The sequence below is a fragment of the Musa acuminata genome, chromosome BXJ2-5 (assembly GCF_036884655.1).
Source record: "Musa acuminata AAA Group cultivar baxijiao chromosome BXJ2-5, Cavendish_Baxijiao_AAA, whole genome shotgun sequence".
NCBI lineage: Eukaryota > Viridiplantae > Streptophyta > Magnoliopsida > Zingiberales > Musaceae > Musa > Musa acuminata.
Genome location: NC_088342.1, coordinates 41,277,669 through 41,297,745, shown reverse-complemented (window position 1 = coordinate 41,297,745; position 20,077 = coordinate 41,277,669). Strand labels below are relative to the sequence as shown.

The window sequence follows — 20,077 nt, the reverse complement described above, 5'->3', positions numbered from 1 at the left end:
ATGGACACGTCCCGCCAACCTACAAATCCTAAGCAGCGCGGACAAGTTGAGCAGCGAATTAACGAGAAACAACGGACGTGGGGACCAGTCGGTCCAATTCCAGAGGCAGCAGAGTACAGGAAAAAGCTTGTCCCAGCACGTTTAACTTCTGGTTACCTTGTTCCTTTTTACCTGCCATGGTACAAGGATACAGGACGGAGGACACCATAAATAGCAACACATGACGACACCAGACTTTTTTGCTTGGAGATCTCTCACACAAACAAACACAGAGGGAAAGAGGAGAATTGGAAAAGTTGTTTGGGGGACCAACCTAGAGGCAGCATAGTACAGCAAGACGAAGGACACCATAAAGAGCAACAGATGAGGACAATAGATTTTTCCTGGAGATCTCTTGGATTACTACACACAAAACGTTGGTAGAGCTGGTCTTAAAAAATTTACCAAAAGATAATTTTAATAATCCAATAAAAACAATAAAATGAAAAGATAAAAACGATAAGAACACCATATTTACGTGTTTCGATCAATTAACCTTGACCTACATCCACGAACGAAAGAGATGAGCAAATCACTACTATAAAAAAGACTATTACAAATACCTTAGGAGATGTTCCTAAGCCATAAAACACCGAAAATTACTGAACAAGAAAAGCCTAAAGCAAAAATTAGGTTTTCTTGTGGTGCATCTGACTTCAAAGCCTAGACCCTTATTTATAGTTCCAATAGGAGATAACAAGCTCGATTTTTCCAATGTAGGACTATGAGACTTACCAAACTAACAAAACTTCACCTTGACATGTCCCAACAAAACTTGCTCCACTTTCTTCATAAAAGTCCCAATGGGCAATCACCAACAATGAATACCAACCAAGTCCAAGCACTGCTTGAACTTGTAAACCGGAAGAGGCTTCGTAAGCATATCAGCTGGATTGTCCTTCGTATGAATTTTCTGAACAAGGACTTTCCCCTCAACAATAGTATCTCATTTGCATCCGACAATTTTCTTACCCAAAGACGACTTCACAAGATCCCAAGTTCTATTCTGATGGAGAGATTCTATTTCTTCATTCATTGCAATCAACCACTTAGTGGAATTATCATAAGAAACTACATCTGAGTATGTAGTAGGCTCACCAACTTCACTTGTTTCTTCTGCAACAGACAAAGCATATGCAACTAAATTTGCATATCTTTGTGGTGGTCGAATATCTCTCCGTGGTCTATCCTTGGCTATGGAATATTGCTCTTCCTCTGGATCATCTACGTCAGTAGACTCGGGACCATCTATTGGCATTCTTTGAGTAGAAAAGTTCGACTTAAAAGAATCTGAACTACTAATCTCAAGTTCCACTTGCTTCTGCGCACTATCATTTGTACAACTAGTAGATTCTTCTTTAGAAGATAACATAGATAATTCATCAAAAGTAACATCTCTACTAATTATAAATTTTAGGGATTTGAGATCAGAACACCATAATCTGTATCCTTTCACCCCAGAAGCATACCCAAGAAAAATGTATTTTTTAGCTCGAGGTTCTAATTTTCCTTCATTTATATACATGTATGCTGGACACCCAAAAAATTTTAAATCAGAGTAATCAACAGGAGTACCTGACCAAACTTCTTCTGGAGTTTTAAAGTTAAGTGCTGCAGAAGGAGCGCGGTTGACAACGTAGCAAGCCATATTAATCGCCTTTGCCCAAAAGTCCTTTGTTAACCCTGTATTTGAGATCATACACCTTACTCTCTCCAAAGAGTGCTCTGTTCATACGTTCGACCACACCATTTTGCTGAAGCATCATCCTAACAGTGCGATGCCGAACGATTCCTTCATTTTTACAAAATTCATTAAAGTCACCTTCACAAAATTTCATGCCATTATCTGTTCGAGGCCGCTTAATCTATTTACATGTTTGCTTCTCAATCAAAACCTTCCATTGTTTAAAGGTTAGAAAAACATCATTTTTATGCTTCAGAAAATAAACCCAAACTTTTCTGGAATAATCGTCAATGAAAGTCAACATATACCTGGCACCACCTTTAGATTGAACATGAGCTAGACCCCAAAGGTCTGAATGAATATAGTCAATAGTACCTTTTGTTTTGTAAACTGTCGGAGAATTGAAGCTGGTTCTTTTTTGCTTTCCAAAAATGCAGTGTTCACAAAAATCTAGTGGCCCAGTACTCTGTCCGCAAAGTAGACCCCTTTTGCTAAATATGCTCAAACATTTTTCGCTTATATGACTCAAACGTATATGCCATCATTTGGTGATGTCAGAATCAGACAATGATGATGACGAGACTGCAACTGAGCCTATCACAGTAGTTCCCTGTAAAATATATAAGCTACCAGACCTACAAGCTTTCATAACAACAAAAGCACTTCTAGAAACTTTCATAACTCCATCTTTAGCTATGTATTTACATCGAAGGGCCTCTAGGGTGCCTAAAGAGATGAGATTCTTTTTTAAATCAAGAACATGTCTAACATTAGTGAGCGTCCTCACAATACCATTATGCATTTTAATTCGGATTGTTCCTCTACTAACAACATCACATGCTGCATTATTACCCATCAAAACAATTCCACCATTACAAGATTCATATGTGGAAAACAAATCTCTATTATGACACATGTGATAAGAATACCCTGAATCTAAAATCCATTTATTTTTAGACCTCGACCTGTCATCAGTAGCAAAGAAAATATTTCCATCATTCTCATCAGCTACTATACTAGCTTCAGCAGACTCAGTAGATTTCTCAATAATTTTTTCCTTTTGTTTTAATTTATTTTTTAATTTAAAGCAATCAGCCTTAATGTGCCCCATTTTATGATAATATCTGCAATCCAAATTTCTGTCTGGATTTAGATTTTAGTGCAGATTTAATTTCCTGATACGAAATTATTTTTTTTTCATAAATCATAGTATCACGGAAATGCTTAAAAGATTGGGGAAGAGAACACAAAAGTAATAGGGCCTTATCCTCATCATCAATTTTTACATCTATATTCTCTAAATCCATAACCAAGGAATCAAATTTATCAAGATGTGAGAGTATAGATATACCTTCAATCATCCGAAGCATATACAAACTCTACTTTAAGTAGAGACGATTCTCTACTGTCCTTTTCATATACAAGGCTTTAAGCTTGTCCCACATGCTCTTAGCCGTAGTCTCCGTAGCTACCTCCCGTAAAACCTCATTAGAGAGATTTAGAATAATGTTGGATCGGGCCTTCTTATCCATACCTGCAAAATCTTCCTTTGACGTACCATCTGGAATATTCTCAGCCCCTTGTATAGTGTCAAATCAACTCCATCTTGAATCAGAATGGTCTTCATCTTGAGTTGCCACATGCCGAAGTTGACATTTCTATCGAATTTCTCGACAACAATCTTTGTTATTGTCATTGTTGCCAAAAGATCCCGAAACCAAGCTCTGATACCAGTTGTTAGAGCTAGCCTTAGGAAATTTACCAAAGGATAATTTTGGCAACCCAACAAAGACAATAAAGTGAAAAGATAAAAGCGACAAGAACATCATATTTACGTGGTTCGGTCAATTAACCTTGACCTACATCCACGGACGAAAGAGGAGCAAATCACTACTATAAAAGAGACTATTACAAATGCTATAGGAAGATGTTACTAGGTCATAAAACATCAAAAATTACTGAACAAGAAAAGCCTAAAGCAAACAATTAGGTTTTCTTATGATGCATTTGACTTCAAAGTTTAGACCCTTATTTATAGTTCAAATAGGAGATAACAAACTTGATTTTTTTGATACGAGACAATAACACTTGCAAAGAGGACAGAGGGAAGGAGCCGAATTGCACAAGTTGGTCAGCAGAGTACAGCAAGCAAAAGCTTCTGCTACCCAGCTTTTCAACTTCTTGGTTTCCTTGTTCCTCTCACCTGCCGTGGTTGAAGGGAGGGAGAAAGGAATACTTGCCCGGAGATCTCTTGGCTGGCACGCGAACACGCGGAGAGAGATGCAAGCCGCAAATTTCGGTTTCCGAGGCAAGACTCCGATCCCTGAGCCGAATCTCTGGATATCAATTCGAAGGACGGTTTTGTTCATGAACAGTTTCGTTCATTATTGTCCGTCGAAGAAACAGAGAGATGAAAGGCGATCAAGGTTAATATATATTCACGTTGCAGTGTATACCTTTGTCATATCATGGATGACCAAGGTTAATACTGTGATCACTGCGATGCTGCAGTACATGCACCTTCGATGCATGTCCAATTGCAACCGTCCACCTCTATTTAGTACCTCTCCGAATGCGGGTGGCCCAAAGCTTTAATCCGCAATTTGACACGCACTGTTATTGTCTCCCCATCTTTTGACTTCTTCTGGCTCGTAAGCCACGAAAGAGACGGGTTTCTGTCGTTCATGAGACCATTAATGCATGCTTGTGAGATACAAGATGGGAAGAGGCTCTGTGTTTTCTTTTGTTTTACTATTTTCCTACTCCCATTTCAATTGCAATAGAATGGCAAAATCGTATATGATTATTTATCATCATGCCTACTACTTGGTGCGCTTTATGACTTCGACGTGGCAACATGGTTTTCTTTTGTTATGAATCAAGATCATGCATTAATCATATTGTAATGTGTTTCCACTTCATGATATGTTACATGTAGCATAATATTTCTCTTCTAATTTATACTTTTCAAATTACAAAATTAGGCTTACTGATTTTTTTTACCATTTTTGACTCATGATAGCATGGGTGTACGGGGAACATGTTTCTTACAAAATTAGTGGAGTATTTAAATTATGTTCAAAAAAATATTGAATTACCTAAAGAAAATTAATGAAGAATATACAATACTATTACTTGTTGTACGTTGTGGATTATTAAAGATATAATAACTCCAAAACAAGTGGCAGAATCTTGATATCTTATGCTAGTATATATAGTAGGAAAAAATTCAAATATTATGATGAGACGTTAGTCGATCCATGGATGCACACGATTTTTACTATAGGTGTATCTCAGTACGACAATTCAAGAATAAAAGTCAGGTATTTGACACTTAATGCTACATACGCAATGCAAGTATATTAAATGTTATTGTCAGAAGACAACAGAAAAAATAAAGAAGAAAATAGTGATTATTCTCTTGCGAAAGATGATGTTTGAGAAACCTTCACAGACTCTAAAAGTATTGATGTGGTTCATATTTGATCTCATAAAAATTATTTTGATTCATTATATGCTAGATTAACTAGTAAATTAAATTTGGATGGTTATTCAAAAGCGGAAATTATGAGTGTTATAAATTAAGAATCAAGAGAATATGATTTGTGTTTCAAAGATATAGAAGAATCTAATTTATTTTTAGTCTTTTAAATTTCTATAACATAACTAGAAAGCTAATGCATGGGATGATAACGAAGAAAACAAGATATATGCTTTTCGATTCTAAGAAATAGATGGTTGTGAATTAAAAAAAAAATTAAATCGGTGATGGGACTTAGTTAATTACATATAGGGTATTAATTTCTATTAAAATCAAGTATTAGATTATGAATTAATTCATGTGTAGCTATAATGTATTTTTGAAATCAATTATTTATATATTGTTTTAAAGGGATGACATAAAATGGGTAAAAGTATTCATCAAAATAGAGATTATTAAAATTGATCTTTTTTAAAAAATTCTATTGTGAATTAAGTTGTTTGCACAACTATGTTAATTGGAAGATAAAAAATCAAAGTACATAAATAAGCTTTTGGTATTAGTGATCCATTTGCTTTATGGTGTCCTACCTAAATGATGGATTTATATCATGACACCCACATGCATATATATATATATATATATATATATATGGAGGACCATTAAGTTGAGGAACATATTGTGTATAATAAAGGTACCTTTCAGGGTTTTAATGAGCTGTTCTTGTGTCCCATTAATAGGTCATGGATGCACCCCCCCTAATTTTAGGTCAAAATTAGGTCACCTTGGTATCGCACGAGACTTTTACTTTGTGTTCTTCTTCTTCTTAAAAAATCCACGCATATCTTTGCAAATCCCTTGCTACTTTCGTCCTTCCTCACATGGCCTTTTCTTTATTGCTTCCAGGTCGATGAAGTGCAGGCGGACGAAACGGTCACTGTACTGTTGCAATGAATGTACCCATCCGAAAGGAAAACCAACGATCTGTAGTGCAACCATTGGATATGTATTTGAGATAATAACATGAGGAAAATAACATTGAGAAGGTGACATTGACATGTAGCTACAAAAACTGTTCATTGATTCCACCCGAAGTAGCACCATTATTCAAGTTTGTGTCAATTATTCATGCTCATTTTGCAGCAGATTCTTTTTTTATATTTTTATCACACAATAATCGTGAATTCTGTCCAGAGCTTGACTCTAAATTTGTATTATCGATTCTCACTTGGGATTCATAATCAACCCAATAGTAATCATACTGTAAAAAGTTATACCATCATAATGATGATGATAAAGAAGAAGAAAGAGACTATGACTCTAATTATATATTTTTTAGTTTAATCTTAATCCTTATTTTCGGACCTTGCTATTTTAGGACTAATATTGATGTTGGTGCGGCATATCGAATCATATTGCAGGTTTAAATCCTAATCAGGCGACAAGTCTTCTGTGGATGGATGGTGTTATAATTGCACTTGCTTTTCTTTCCCACTCTCTTTGTTTGACTTGTCTAATGTGCATGTCTTTACGTGCCTTTTCGTATCTCACGACTCCAAATTTCTGCACTTCTTGTACTATGTAGCTACTACCACCTTACCGTCAATGCACTCTGATGACGTTCGTAATGTTGTCATAGTTCCATCAGTACGATGTCACACATCGTCAAGTGAGGAAATGTGACGGTCACGATGCAGATTCCACCTGCCTGTCAAACATTCCACTCAGTATTATATATCTTAAAATAAGAAAAACCTAATGATAAAAAAGAAATTCTCTGAAAATACTCTTTTTTTTTTGTTTTTTCTTCCATATATCATCTTTTAATGTTTTCCAAATAATATTTTTTATTAAAAATTTTAAAATATGTTTAATGGGATAAGTAAAGTAAGTAGATTATATCTTATGAATCGATCCACAAGGTGAATCAATTATCATATTATGATTCAATCCCTCATGTATAAGTTATATTTAAAAGTATTATAAGTGAAGATTCAAGCTCTAATAAAAATTAACTCATACATAAAAATAATACGATTTCAAATAGATATTTTTATTATTTTAATGTGCATGCTTCAGGTTCCGTAGTCAAGTTGATGCAAATATTTATGTGCATGCTTCAGGTTCCGTAGTCAAGTTGACGCCTTGTCTTGTTTTCTCCTTAAAGACCCTTCGTTGGGCAGCTCTTCAGGTTGGAGCTGCCATCCTCCATTTATTAGCTCTCCCTAACACGCACTGTGGCACAGACCACTAGTAACTCTCCATTTATGTGGTCTTTCCCTTGTCGTGTTCCAAACCACTCGATGTGTGACCAGGTAATTTGGTTTTCATATTATTTGCGCCACCATATACTGTTTTTTCCGTCGAAAGTAACAAAGCAAGCAAAATGACTCCAGAAAAACATGTTTGATGGCGAACATAAAACAATGAATAATATGTTGTGCAGTAACCACGAGAGGAGGATGCTAAACCAGGAACCATAGTGCTAAGAACAACAAGGACAACATTGACACTCCTACCTATTCATTGTTCTTTCCACATTATAGATTGACAACTGCTTTAGGTTTTCTACTATCTTTTCTGTCCACTGAATTATGTTTTCATCCATCTTCTGAGTCATATGTATAACCAAATGCTCATCCCTTGCAAGCTACTTCCTGAGTGTACTCCATTAGCTTTCATTTTCTCTGAAGATCGAGGAGAACCTGCACATACTTACATGACAGACACTGGTGCTCAGTTGACCTGAAGAAAGATCCGTAAGGGCTCAATGGCCTGCTGTCATTAGGGAAGAGCATGCCGCCAGCTATAATAATCCCATCACTCTTTGAAGTGATTGCTTTATCATTCCTGGGGAGGCAACACTGGTGCTTCTAAACTGTAGTGGAGACCAAAAGCAAATCAGTAACTAGAAAACACAGCAGGAAGCAATCCACTAATGAGGCTGTTGGATGTATCCAAACCTTGGATTTTATTGCCAGGGAAAGCATGCCATCGACAGTGGAAGATTGCACCGATAGCAGATCCAATTGGAGGTTGCTTATGGATTCCACTATCTCGAACACCAAGCTTTCCCTCCATGGACAGTGAATCTCTACCAAAACCTCTTTGTCCTTCATGGTGACGTTTACCTCGATTGGACCATCCTTGGTCAAGATCCAGAGGTGCTCGGCATTTGATCTATCGACGTCACATACTTTCCGCTTCTTTGCTAAAGATTTCTCGCCATTTACGATCTCTTTATTTCTGTAATTTTCAGATGATCGCTCTGCTACATCAGGATGCTTCCTGCTCTCCGCAATCTCAAGCTCCGCTGGCTCCTGGCAGGATTCCAACTCCAGCACTCTTCTCTCAAGATCTTTCAGATAATCTATGGTGTTACCAAGGACGGATGCCTTGTCGACCTGATGACAAAAAGATAATTACAGCAAATTAAATTCTATAAACAAAGGTGATAGGTCAAAGATATATTTTCCCAAATAATAGGCAAAATATTTCTAGCTTATCACCAAAATTTTGGATTCGGCAAAAATTGTCAGAAATTTCACATGAACAGAAATATATTGAGAAAACCATCTGATACCATTCTAGAAGTATATCTTCCCTCAGGAACTAATTCTACTACCTTGCTGATAGACGGAATAAGTGATCTCAAAACAAGAAATTTCTCCTTCAACTTCTCTCTTCTCCTCCTCTCTGATAAGACATGACGTACACCGGACTCTCCCTCTGGCTTGCAAGTTTTTTCCTGCATCCCATTTTCTTGATGACTCTGCAGGCGTCCGTCATGCAACCATGTTTTATCCACTAGAAGTTTCTTTAAGAGCTTCTGAGACATGCTAGTGAATGGTTTTGGTGGGTTCATATCAATTCTCCAGATTGCAAAACTGGATTTATGAGAAATCTTCGGGCAGCTTGAAACTGGTTTTACATGTTTTGAATTCTGTAAAATGACAGCAACTGTCTTTGCAGAGTGTGAATCATCACCATCAAGATCCAGTGGAACTATCCTGCTAAGGCTTCTCTGTTGAACACCGTCAAGAATCTGGTTGTCTTTTCTTCCTCCCTCAGTGCCAGAGACAACTCTCCGAGCATTAACGAAAGACAACGGTTCATGCACATCACAATCCAAATAGCCATGTAGGACATTGCTAAACTCATCATCCATAAACTGCCTACTCTGAGTCTGAGATATGTCATTTAGCCCATCAACTCCAAATGCATCTTCTACCTTTTGCGTGGGGCAGCCATCATTTAAACTGCCATCTGAAGGACCTACAATTAGTTCTTCACGTATGCTTGTATGTAGCTCTTCGTCCCTGCATCGGACTGGTTCTGTTTGTTCGATAGGGGCATACAAATGAAATGGAATGTGTGTTGGACCATTGCCCAATTGGGTTTGAGGATCAGCGATCAGATTCTGGTCCTCCAAGCCGATACAGTCATCTATGTTATTATCAAGATTAGGGCATAAATGATCTTCGTCGTTCTCAGGCATTCGACGACCGGATATAGATTGCTCAGAGCAAATCGGATTTGGTAGCTCCCAGAGAGAACTTGTGATCTTCTCTATGATGGCAGGATCCTCCAAAATCTAAAGTCACATAAAATTAAAGGAGACATAGTTGTATGAGAAGTATAATAGTTCAGAATACCCTACTTGAAATCTTCATAAGAACAATAGAATAGAACTTACTAGATCATTTGTTCCGAGCTCTAGTACACCATCCATGATAGGGATGCACACCACAGTCTGCAAATAGACACCATGACAAATTATATTATAACTCGTCCAGACATATATTCACTTAAAGGTTGTCGAGAGAGACTGTCACGGTGTAATTGGTCAATTGAAACTAAGACCCTAACCATACCTGAATAGATGCACTCTAGATGATGTGTGACATGGTCCAAATTAAGCATTCCGCAAGTAACATATCAAAAATTAAAAAAGTAGCCAATTTTAGCTTCTTGTTCTAATTACATATTTAATTACAACATTAGAAAATCTAACTGGCTAGGTATACTACCTTTGCTAAAAGAGAGCGTGAAAACATCTTGCAATTTGCAAATTGAGCACCGTTCAACCAGATGTGTTGATTGTCCGCAAATGCTTTACCCGGCAATCTGAAGAATAATAGAAAATTAAGAGGTGTTAGAATTAAACTTATCAATGTGTCACAGAGAAGTTTATTATATCACATATTAAAGGTGTATTGAAGAATAAATCAAATTAACTATTGATTCTTTTAAGAGTATCTTGAAAAAAAGAGATTGATATTAAATATAATGAATATAATCTGAAGAACAACATAAAACATTTAACTAAGATATGTTGGAATTAAGCTTATCAAGGCAGCATGAAGAAGTTTATTATATCAAGAGGTAAAACATAATAAGGGACCATAGAAGAATAAACCAAATTGATAACTATTAAAAGAGTCTCTTGAAAAATAAAAATTTATATTAAATATTATGAATGTAATGTATATATGAGGAATATATAAGCCCCATGTATTGAGTCATGAAACATAGAGTGTTTTTAAGTGAAACATATAATATTTTATCTTATCCTATTTTTTCTTTATATGATAGCTCTATCTCTTCTCCCTACATAGTTCAACATTTGGTATCATAAGAACAACAAAAAACAAAGTTGTGTTAGAATTAAACTTATCAAGATACCACAAAGAATTTTATTACATTAAGAAAAGAATAAATCAAATTGACTATTGATTCTTGAAATAATTTTTTGGAAAAAAAATCATATTAAATGTAATGAATGATATGTATCTATCGGAACTATATAAACCCCATGTGTTAGCTCACGAGAGTTTTTGAATGAAACATAGAATATTTTATCTTGTCTTACTCTCTTTTTATATGATAGTTTTATCTCTTCCCTTTACATATTTCAACATTTGGTATCTGAATTCAGATTAAGCTATGGCCTTTTCATCAAGCACTATCCAACTTCATATCTCTATATTGACAAAAAAAAAATATGATATATAGTGCATCCAAATGAAGGTTTTTCTATGCTCCCAAGATATATGAGAGCTTGTAGAAGATGGATTTATTGAACTAAATCTAATAGAAAAAGGAATAATAAATACAGAAGCAAGAAAACAACTTAAAGATAAAGGGAAAACGAGAAAAAAGCTTTGTTCATAATTTACCAAGAGCTTGATGATATAATGTTCGAGAATATCACTCCAATAAATACTTCAAAAGAGGTTTTAGAAATGTTTCAAAAAGTATTTGATGATGTGGACAAGGTAAAAAAATTCATCTATAAGTTTTATGAGTTGAGTTTGAAAAAATACAACAATATACTTCTGAATTTATGTTTGTTTACTTCTCAAAATTTATTTCTATTATTTATCAAATGAGAATAAATGGTGAACAAATAAGTCATCAAAGAGTAATAAAAAAAAAACTAAGATCTCTAGATTGATTTTATTACTATAGCAGTCTAAAGATTTAAAACAAATATTTTTAGAACAACTAATATGTTCTCTTTTAAGTTCATAAATAAAGGCTTACAAGAAGAGAAGAAAAGTCTATAGAGCAAGCACTACTAACCAAGCTTACTCTTGAAAACAAAAGTGAATCAAAATCTCAAAAGAGAAATAGGTCATGGACAAAGAGGAAAAGATGGCAAAAAATAAATCAATTAAGAATCTCAAAACAATGAAGGTGATAAAAAAAATTCTAGCCAAAGAAGCTAAGGTTATGGTCAAGGACATGGTCGAGGTCGTGGACATAGTAGAAATTCTAAATGGTCTGAGATATAATATTATGTTTGCAAAAGGTATATGTACTACTTCTTTAAATATTATTATAATATAAACAATCAAGGTAATAAGGCAAATTTTGTTGAAAAATAGAAAAACAAAAATCATATTTTGCTATTGATTTATGATAATTTGAAAGAATATCAGTTAATGATGTGGTATTTAGATAGCTTCAAATCACTTGTATGGCATCAAAGAACTATTTTCTAAAATAGATATAAGTTATTCTAGCAACATTGCATTTGGTGATCTGTCTCAAAAACTAGTAAAAGACAAAGGTAAAATTTTTCTTAGACTTAATAATGACAAAGAATTATACTTTTCAAATGTTTATTATGTTCCTTATATGAAAAATAATATTTTAAGCTTAGGACAATTACTTGAAAAAGTTTATAATATTAAGATAAAAGATATGCTTCTTTCAATTTATAACAAGAATAAAATATTAATCTAACATGTGAAAATGAGAACATAATGTTTTATCTACATTTATGTATTTTTTATTAGTTAGATTATTTTAAAACTAATATTAAAGATAATTCTATATTATGAAATCTTAGATATGTTTACTTAAATTTTGAGACTTTAACATTTTTAAAAAAGTATAATATAATAATATGATTACTAAGAATTGATTGTCCATCAAAATTATGTGAAGTATGTCTTATAAACAAGCAAAAAAGAAAGTCTTTTAAAATAACAAAATGAGCATGACAGACTTGATTTGATATGCTCAAATATTTATAGCCCTATTAATTCAATATCACTTCAATATCAATTGAAGGAAGCAGTGTTTGCTTATCTTCACTAATGATTGTAGTAGTAAAACTTGGGTTTACATGTTAAAGAAAAAGAAAAAAGTTTTAAGTAAATTCAAATAATTTAATAATTTGATTAAGAGACAAAGTAGTTATAAGATTAAATATTTAAGAATAAATAGAGGTGATGAATACATATCAAATAAATTTAAAAATTATATAGAAATAGTAGAATTTTACATTAATTCATCATGTTATATACATATCAATAAAATGGTATTTTAGAAAAAAAAAAGACTATACTTAATATGGTTTGAGGCATGTTAAAGGAAAGAAAAATTCCTAAAGAATTTTGAGAAGATACTATTGCTTGTCGTTTATTTGGTTTCCGATAAGATAAATTAATAATGTTATACCAGAAGAAGTATAGAACTTATATAAACTAAGAATTGATCATTTAAGAATTTTTGAAAATATTATATTTGTCAAGATATAAAAATAAAATAAAATTTGAGGATAAAAATTAAAAATATATTTTGTTAAATTATACTGAAAATTTTAGTGGTTTCAAACTCTATAATCTTATCACGACAAAATTATGATATAGGATTAAAGACTTAGTTCTTGAATCATATATACAAAGCCAACTTCTCACTCTAATGACATGTATATAAGATAAATTGCACTTGATAAAAAAAAAAAAACTTGAAGTGACTACGAGACAAAGATAAAATGACAGAGAAAGCTTTTAAGAAAAGAGAGTACCCTTGTCCTATATTGAATACGAAGGACATGCAAGTCAAGTAGTACCATTCTGCATCAGTCAAATCCTCTGGATACAATGCATCACAAGCCCTTCTCATCTGCTGATTGCTATCACCCGATGTAAGTGATTCATACAATTCCCTCAGTTGCTCGCTCCTCTGAAGGCTCATTTGGTCAGCTTCAAGTTCTATTGGTTGAATCATCTTCCTTGTTTTTATTTGACCATTGTAAAATCCACCACACCATTCCAAGACGCTGACAAAACAAATTAACACGAAATTTGGGCAAAAAGCTCAAATCACATGAAACAATCAATTGATAAAAAAGATTCACGAAGCAAAGACGAAAAGTAAATCTCACCAACCATATTATCTGGAGGATGGGACCAAAGAAAAGTCCTCTTTGCTCTACCATTCGGTAGAAAGTCTGCACATCCTATTTTATTGATATTTGATAAGATGAGACCTTTTATCTGTGTAGTGTTATCTTGGCATAGGCCTCCTAAATGGCATTCGCCTATTCAGCAGTCTAGGAAGAAAACAAGGTGAGGAATCTTATCTAATTGACTGCTCACTACCTTCCTTTCTATGACAACCTGCTCTCGTTCCATCATTGCACACATTTAATGTAGTCGCTAGATGATTTTATCTAGAGAGAGAAGTATTCGCCTATACAGCCCATAAGTTTAGTTCATAATGAATTTTAATAGTTCTTTATCTATTTTATTTTTAAGTTAATCTTAAATTAGAGGGGTGTGATGACTACTAAAATAGAGGGAAAATTTGTAACAACAAGGTAGAAAATTACAACAGTATCTTGATTTAAAAAAAAGATAAAAAAATAAGAAAAGGAAAGTGAAAAAAATAAGGATAATGCAGAGAGACTGTTCTCAATCATCTAGACAATGTTCTCATCTCAAGTTATATCAGATCTATAGTAGATTCTTACTGTGATTACTTGGAGAGAATTTGGATATTGTGCATAGTGATGTTGTATCCCAGTTATTCTCTTGTGATTGTTGTTTAGGTTTTAGGCAAACGATTGAGATTTGTTTATTCATTATTCTTATAGTGGATTATCTCTGGTTTGCCCCGTGGTTTTTACCATTCACATTAGAGGGGTTTTCCACGTAAATCTTGATATTCTATTTGATTGTGATTTTATTTAACTCCATTGCGTGTTACGACCTGCTTGTATTTGTTCGTATATAAAAATTTGTTTTTGTTTTTATATCCCATCAATTAGTATTAGAGTAGAGTTTTGGTGATTTAATTTTTGTGTTTGAACATGGAGGCCGGTAATGTTTCTCTCATAATTAGCTTGAATGGAAACAATTTGATGATATGAAAATCAAGAATATAAAATCTCTTGTATTGCATAGACTTGTATGGACCTTTGCATGAGGATAGTACAAAGCCCGTAACTATGGCAAATGATGAGTGGAAGAGGTTAGACCGAAAAATAGTTGGGTTTATTCGATAGTGTCTTTCACCATGTTTTTACTGAAAGTTCTGCATGTTCTGTTTGGAAAAAGTTGGAAGGTCTCTATGAAAGAAAAATAGTTGACAATAAAGCTTTCTTGATCAGAAAATTTGTAAACTTAAAATATAAAGAGGGTACTTATATTGGTGAGCATTTGAATAAAATGCAGAGTATCACTAACTAGTTATCCTTTATGAAAATGTCTCTTGATAATAAGTTACAAGCATTGTTACTTCTAAATTCATTACCAGAAAGTTGGGAGACATTGGTGGTTTCCCTCAATAATTCTATACCAGATGGTGTTGTCATTGTGAATCAAGTAACAAATAATTTGTTGAATAAGGAGTTGGGAAAAAAGAACTCGGTAACATTTCATATTGATTTATAAGCATTTATCTTAGAGAATGGAGGAAGGTCCAAATCCAAGGATAGAAGCAGTTCATGCATGGGTAGAAGCAAGTCAAGATTAAGAAAAGATATTGTTTGCTATAATTGTGGTGAGAAAAGATATTACAAGAACCAATACAAGAAATATAAGAAAAACAAGAAAAAAGAAAAAGAAGTGGAGTCTACAAAGTCAAAAGATAATAGTACAACTACTGTGTATGGTGGTGATTATTTGATTTTGTCTCCTTCTGATTATATTTTTCTTGTGTGTGTCAGGATCTTGAGTAGGTGACTAACACAAATGCTTCTTATCATGCTACACCATAGAGTGAGTTTTTTGCTACTTATAGGTTTGAAAATTTTGATGTTGTCAATATGGGTGACTATGGCTTGACAGACATCATTGGCATAGGTGATATCTATATAAAGACTAACCTGTAAGTTGGTACTTAAGGATATGAGGCATGTGGTTGACTTGAGCCTGAATTTAATTTTAATTGGAATGTTAGATGATGAAGACTATGATAATAGATTTCACATAGGACAATGGAAGCTCAGTAAGGATTCTCTTGTTATAGCTAGTGGAAAAAATATCACACCTTATATAGGTTGTAGGTCAAAGTTTGTGGTAAGCAATGGTACAAAGAAAGACTTCAGCCCTTTCGCTCGCTAGAGAAATGCTCGGGAGCGCATGTCTCACAGTAATCCGTCCGTTGGGGGCACGGGGTAATCGGCGCAGTTGAATGCTGCTAGTGCGGTGGCGCCGCGCCCAACGGCGGTGAAACTGCTCAACCGATTGCTGTCGGTGCGAGGGAATCTGCACTGCCTTTCAGTCCTCTGTCCTTCGCGGGCACGGGAGAACCTCCTCATCCGATTGCTGCTGGCACGGTGGTGAAGGTGAAGGTAAAAGGTATCTTGGGCGGACCTGCTTGCTGGCCATTCTAAGGATACCGTTCCGTTTCTTACTCATTTCTTTCGACGTTTGCTTTTGATCGCATCAAGATCTCCTCCAATGTTACATACGATGAGGAGACTATGAGGCAGTGGAGACAGCAGCCCTGGGTCTTCAACCTTGTGGGAAAGTTTCTCCTCCACTGCACATCTTGAGGGACTTTGTTTGCAAAACGTGGAAAGTCTTTTCTATGCCTCTTGTTTTGAATTTAGCCAATGACTTCTTTCTGTTTCGTTTTCAATCTGAAGTGGATGTGATTTCAGTGCTTACTTCTGATCCGTGATCTTTCCATGGACAACTCCTGCGTCTCTTTTCTTGTAGGCTGAATTTGAACTTCGTATTTGAAACGTTGAAAACCTCCCTTATTTGGATCCAACTCCATGGACTGCCCGTGGAGTATTGGAGTAGACAAGGGGTTTTGGGCATCATGAATGCACTGGGTCGTCCATTAAAGATTGACGAATGCTCTCTGAGGATGGAGCAGGACAGGTATGTGAGGGTATGTGTTAGGATGATCCCACCATCCCTCTGTTGTAGGGCGTGTAGACTGGGGACTAACAAACCAGTTTCTTCCAGCCTTAACTCACACGAGAACCTTCCTATGTGTGCTTTTGGTGTGGGCATGTCGAACGTCGTTTGAGCGAACGTTACTCTTCTTCTCGAGTGAGACATGTCGTAGGGGGAAGGTCAGATGTCCTTAAGGAAATCCCTCCTGCTCCCACGTGGAGTTCCCAGGGGCAGGGTCACGTCGAGTCCCATTTTTTAGGCTCCTGTGGCCTCCATCTAGCCCATTTTGACTCTCTTTACTCGTCCTTCTTTTCCAACTCCTCCCCAAGTGGATGATAAATCCATTGGGTTCCATCTGCTCCCATCTCGGAGAGCAGATCAGGGAGTAGAGCGATGACAAAGGCCAATGTGAGGGCATTTGTGGAGAGAGTTAAGCCCCAAAGGGGCTGTGGACGCAAATGATTACGTTCACCATAAGTGTTAGACTTTTACTTTCATTTATTATGAGTGTTTTAAGTTGGAATTGTAGGGGCTTAAATCGTAGGCCAGTGAAGGATGCGATACATTTTTGTTATCCAATCTCATAGATGTAATTTGGTTTTTCCGCAAGAGATGCACTCCGATGCAAATACTGCACATAGGATGGCATGTAGGCTAGGCCGTGGATGGTTCTGTGGAGGGTGCATCAAGAGGGATTGCTTTGCTTTGGAACTCCTACGTGATTTACGTCCTGGTGCTCTCTTCTCATACTTTTGCCTTCATGCCATTATGTAAGATGGGAGAAATAACAATTTTTACTAGGATTTATGCGAGTGTTTTCTTTCACGGTAGGAATTTATTAAGGAATGTGACAAATGTTGTGGTAGGGGTTTCTCTATGAATTCTTCAGTTCAAAACTTCAATATTAACGGATTTGAGATTTGTCGGTCTGAAATTTACTTGGTGTAACAGCTATCAAGGCAGTGCTCGTATTCTTGTACGACTTGATAGGGTTTAAGTTAATGATGTTTGGCTTAATATGTTTAGTGCATGGTAGTTTATCAGTGTCCCGTTTTATTTCAAGTTAATGGGCAAAGAAGCCTTTCTTCTCCTCTATTTAAATTTTGTCAATTTTCGGCTGAATATGAAGATGTGGCAATATTTTCAGTATATGTGAAATTCTCTACCTTTTAATGATGTCTATATGAATGGCATTTCCTACAAATTGCATAGGCTCGGGGAGTCTTGGTGGTCTTATAAAAATAAGTCTTAGAATCGACTAAGTAGGATATCTTCTATCTTAAGATGAGCTTCGGTTTTCTTGTCTTTACAATAGATATAATACAAGCTAATTTGAAGTAGTGGTCTTAAGCTAAAACCAAGTGGATTGGTGATGGGATCAAAACATAAAGTATTATCATGCTTTGGTCACTTGTTGTAGGGGTAAATACTTGTTGACCTTATCCTTATTAGGAATAAGCTTATTAAATTCTATTCCCAACTTTGAAAAGATGATGGGTATATTGTGCCTTGCCCAACTTAGGCGATCTTTCTTCTATAGGGTATCTCTTTAGGTATCTTGAAAGCTCAAGATGAAATCAAGATAATTCATGTGGAGTCAAACTAAAAGACATTGGTGCAAATCATACCCCTTTATATTTTTGAATGTTTTGATTCCTTTCTTATGACAAGGGAATGAGATGACTAGCTTCTTCACATACTAGAATGACCAGAGTTATATTTTTTTTAAGAGAGTAGAGTGATCCTCTCGGTTTATCAGTATTTTATTTTTTAATCTACAAAACTCATGTAATTTTACTATTTAGCTAATATAATTTTGTTTGTTGAAAAAAAATTTTATAGTCGCTTTATGATTCTTTCTCTGATGGGAAACGAATCAAATGCTGATAGAACGGTTTTTAAGTTACCGATCGACTATAATTATGGCATTTTTGTGAACAATATCATTAGCAAAGTGCAGATTTCTTCTGGTCTAGTGCATACTACAAAGTGCAGATTTCTTCTGGTCCGGTGTGAGTGAAACGTACCGCAAAATAAAGATCAATGGACTAAAATATGTAAAGAAGCTGTGGTCTCCATGAATTCCAAATTTTAAGAACGTTAACACAAGAATAAAAAATTGAAGTACATAAAACACATGAAAAAATATAAGAATTTGAACGATTAAGTAAACAGAACAAGATAGTAGTAAGTAATAATAAATTTAAGAGGGAAAAAGAAGTTGGAGCAGCTTCCTTACCCGGGTTGCGTGGTGGAAGTAGACCAAAAGAACGCATAGCTCCACTGGATCTTCGTAACGATAGCAGCGAGCTGCTTCCTGATGTGCCTCGCTAGCATTTCTTCGAGGATCTCGAGATCTGCGGTCATTTCTCGGCACAAGACCAGATCTCCACCAATTATATATCAGAAGAAGCAATTATCTTTCTGTACCACGTCTTCTAACCTAATAAATTGCAGAACATCGTAATTCTGATCGTCATTCTCGATATGGACCCTCTCCTACCAAAAAATTTATTATCAGGATCGTATTCCATATTATTTTCGTTATGGGATAGTGACGACACTATCTCCAGTGGCTGCAGTAAAGAAAGACAGATCCGTCAAAAAACAGTAAAAGCTGGGAGGTCTTGAAATCAATAAGTGGGATTCTTGGAGCTTGATCTCAAAAGAAATCCTCAAGAAGTTTGTTTCCTTACGATTTAGACCCTTTGGCCCTCCAAAGTAAAAGACAGTACATTATAAACTAGTTCGCAACAGCCCACAAAAAATGACAAGGTTTCTAGTTCTCAGAAACACACTATTAGTCTGGTTCGCAACAGTGTGCAGAAAATGACAAGTTGTTCGAAATCTATCGTTGGTTTAGGGTTCGCAGAAGACCGCAGAAAGCGACAAGGTTTGAAGTCGTTGTTGGAAATTTATTATTGGTTTATGGTTCGCTACACTCCGCAGAAAATGGCAACGTTTCAAATCGTTAGAAATTTATTATCAGTCGGTAAAAATGACCAAGTTTTAATTTGTTAGAAATCTATTATTGATAATGAGTCTAAATGGAACTCCAACGCATGGTCGTCAAGCGTGTTTTGGCTTAAATATTTTTTTAAAATTTTTTGTTAATCATTCAAATTAAAAATTTCAATTTACTTGTTTTCTTTTCATGAATCTTACCTTTGAGACTATACTGCGAATTTATTATCGACTATGAGACTAAATCAGTAGTCAAAAATA

General features: G+C 35.1%; 1 protein-coding gene across 1 annotated transcript; it reads right to left on the bottom strand.

Moving 5' to 3' along the window:
* Nucleotides 1-7,871: 7,871 nt before the first annotated feature.
* LOC135611814 (anthocyanin regulatory Lc protein-like) lies at nucleotides 7,872-19,331 on the bottom strand. Its single transcript, XM_065107452.1, has 7 exons — nucleotides 19,092-19,331; nucleotides 13,525-13,779; nucleotides 10,235-10,331; nucleotides 9,901-9,957; nucleotides 8,830-9,798; nucleotides 8,168-8,608; nucleotides 7,872-8,082 (listed from the first exon to the last, which is right to left on the bottom strand). The coding sequence occupies exons 1-7, from the start codon at nucleotides 19,217-19,219 to the stop codon at nucleotides 8,011-8,013; spliced, it is 2,019 nt and encodes a 672-aa protein (XP_064963524.1). The 5' UTR covers nucleotides 19,220-19,331; the 3' UTR covers nucleotides 7,872-8,010.
* Between the last annotated feature and the right edge of the window lie 746 nt (nucleotides 19,332-20,077).

Excerpts from the sequence above, each read along its gene's own strand:
- LOC135611814 (XM_065107452.1), bottom strand. The coding sequence starts at position 19,219 with ATGACCGCAGATCTCGAGATCCTCGAAGAAATGCTAGCGAGGCACATC. Across the intron at positions 9,799-9,900 it reads AGCTCGGAACAAATGATCTA|ATTTTGGAGGATCCTGCCAT; the intron begins GTAAGTTCTATT and ends ATGTGACTTTAG. Across the intron at positions 8,609-8,829 it reads TTATTCCGTCTATCAGCAAG|GTCGACAAGGCATCCGTCCT; the intron begins GTAGTAGAATTA and ends TTTTGTCATCAG.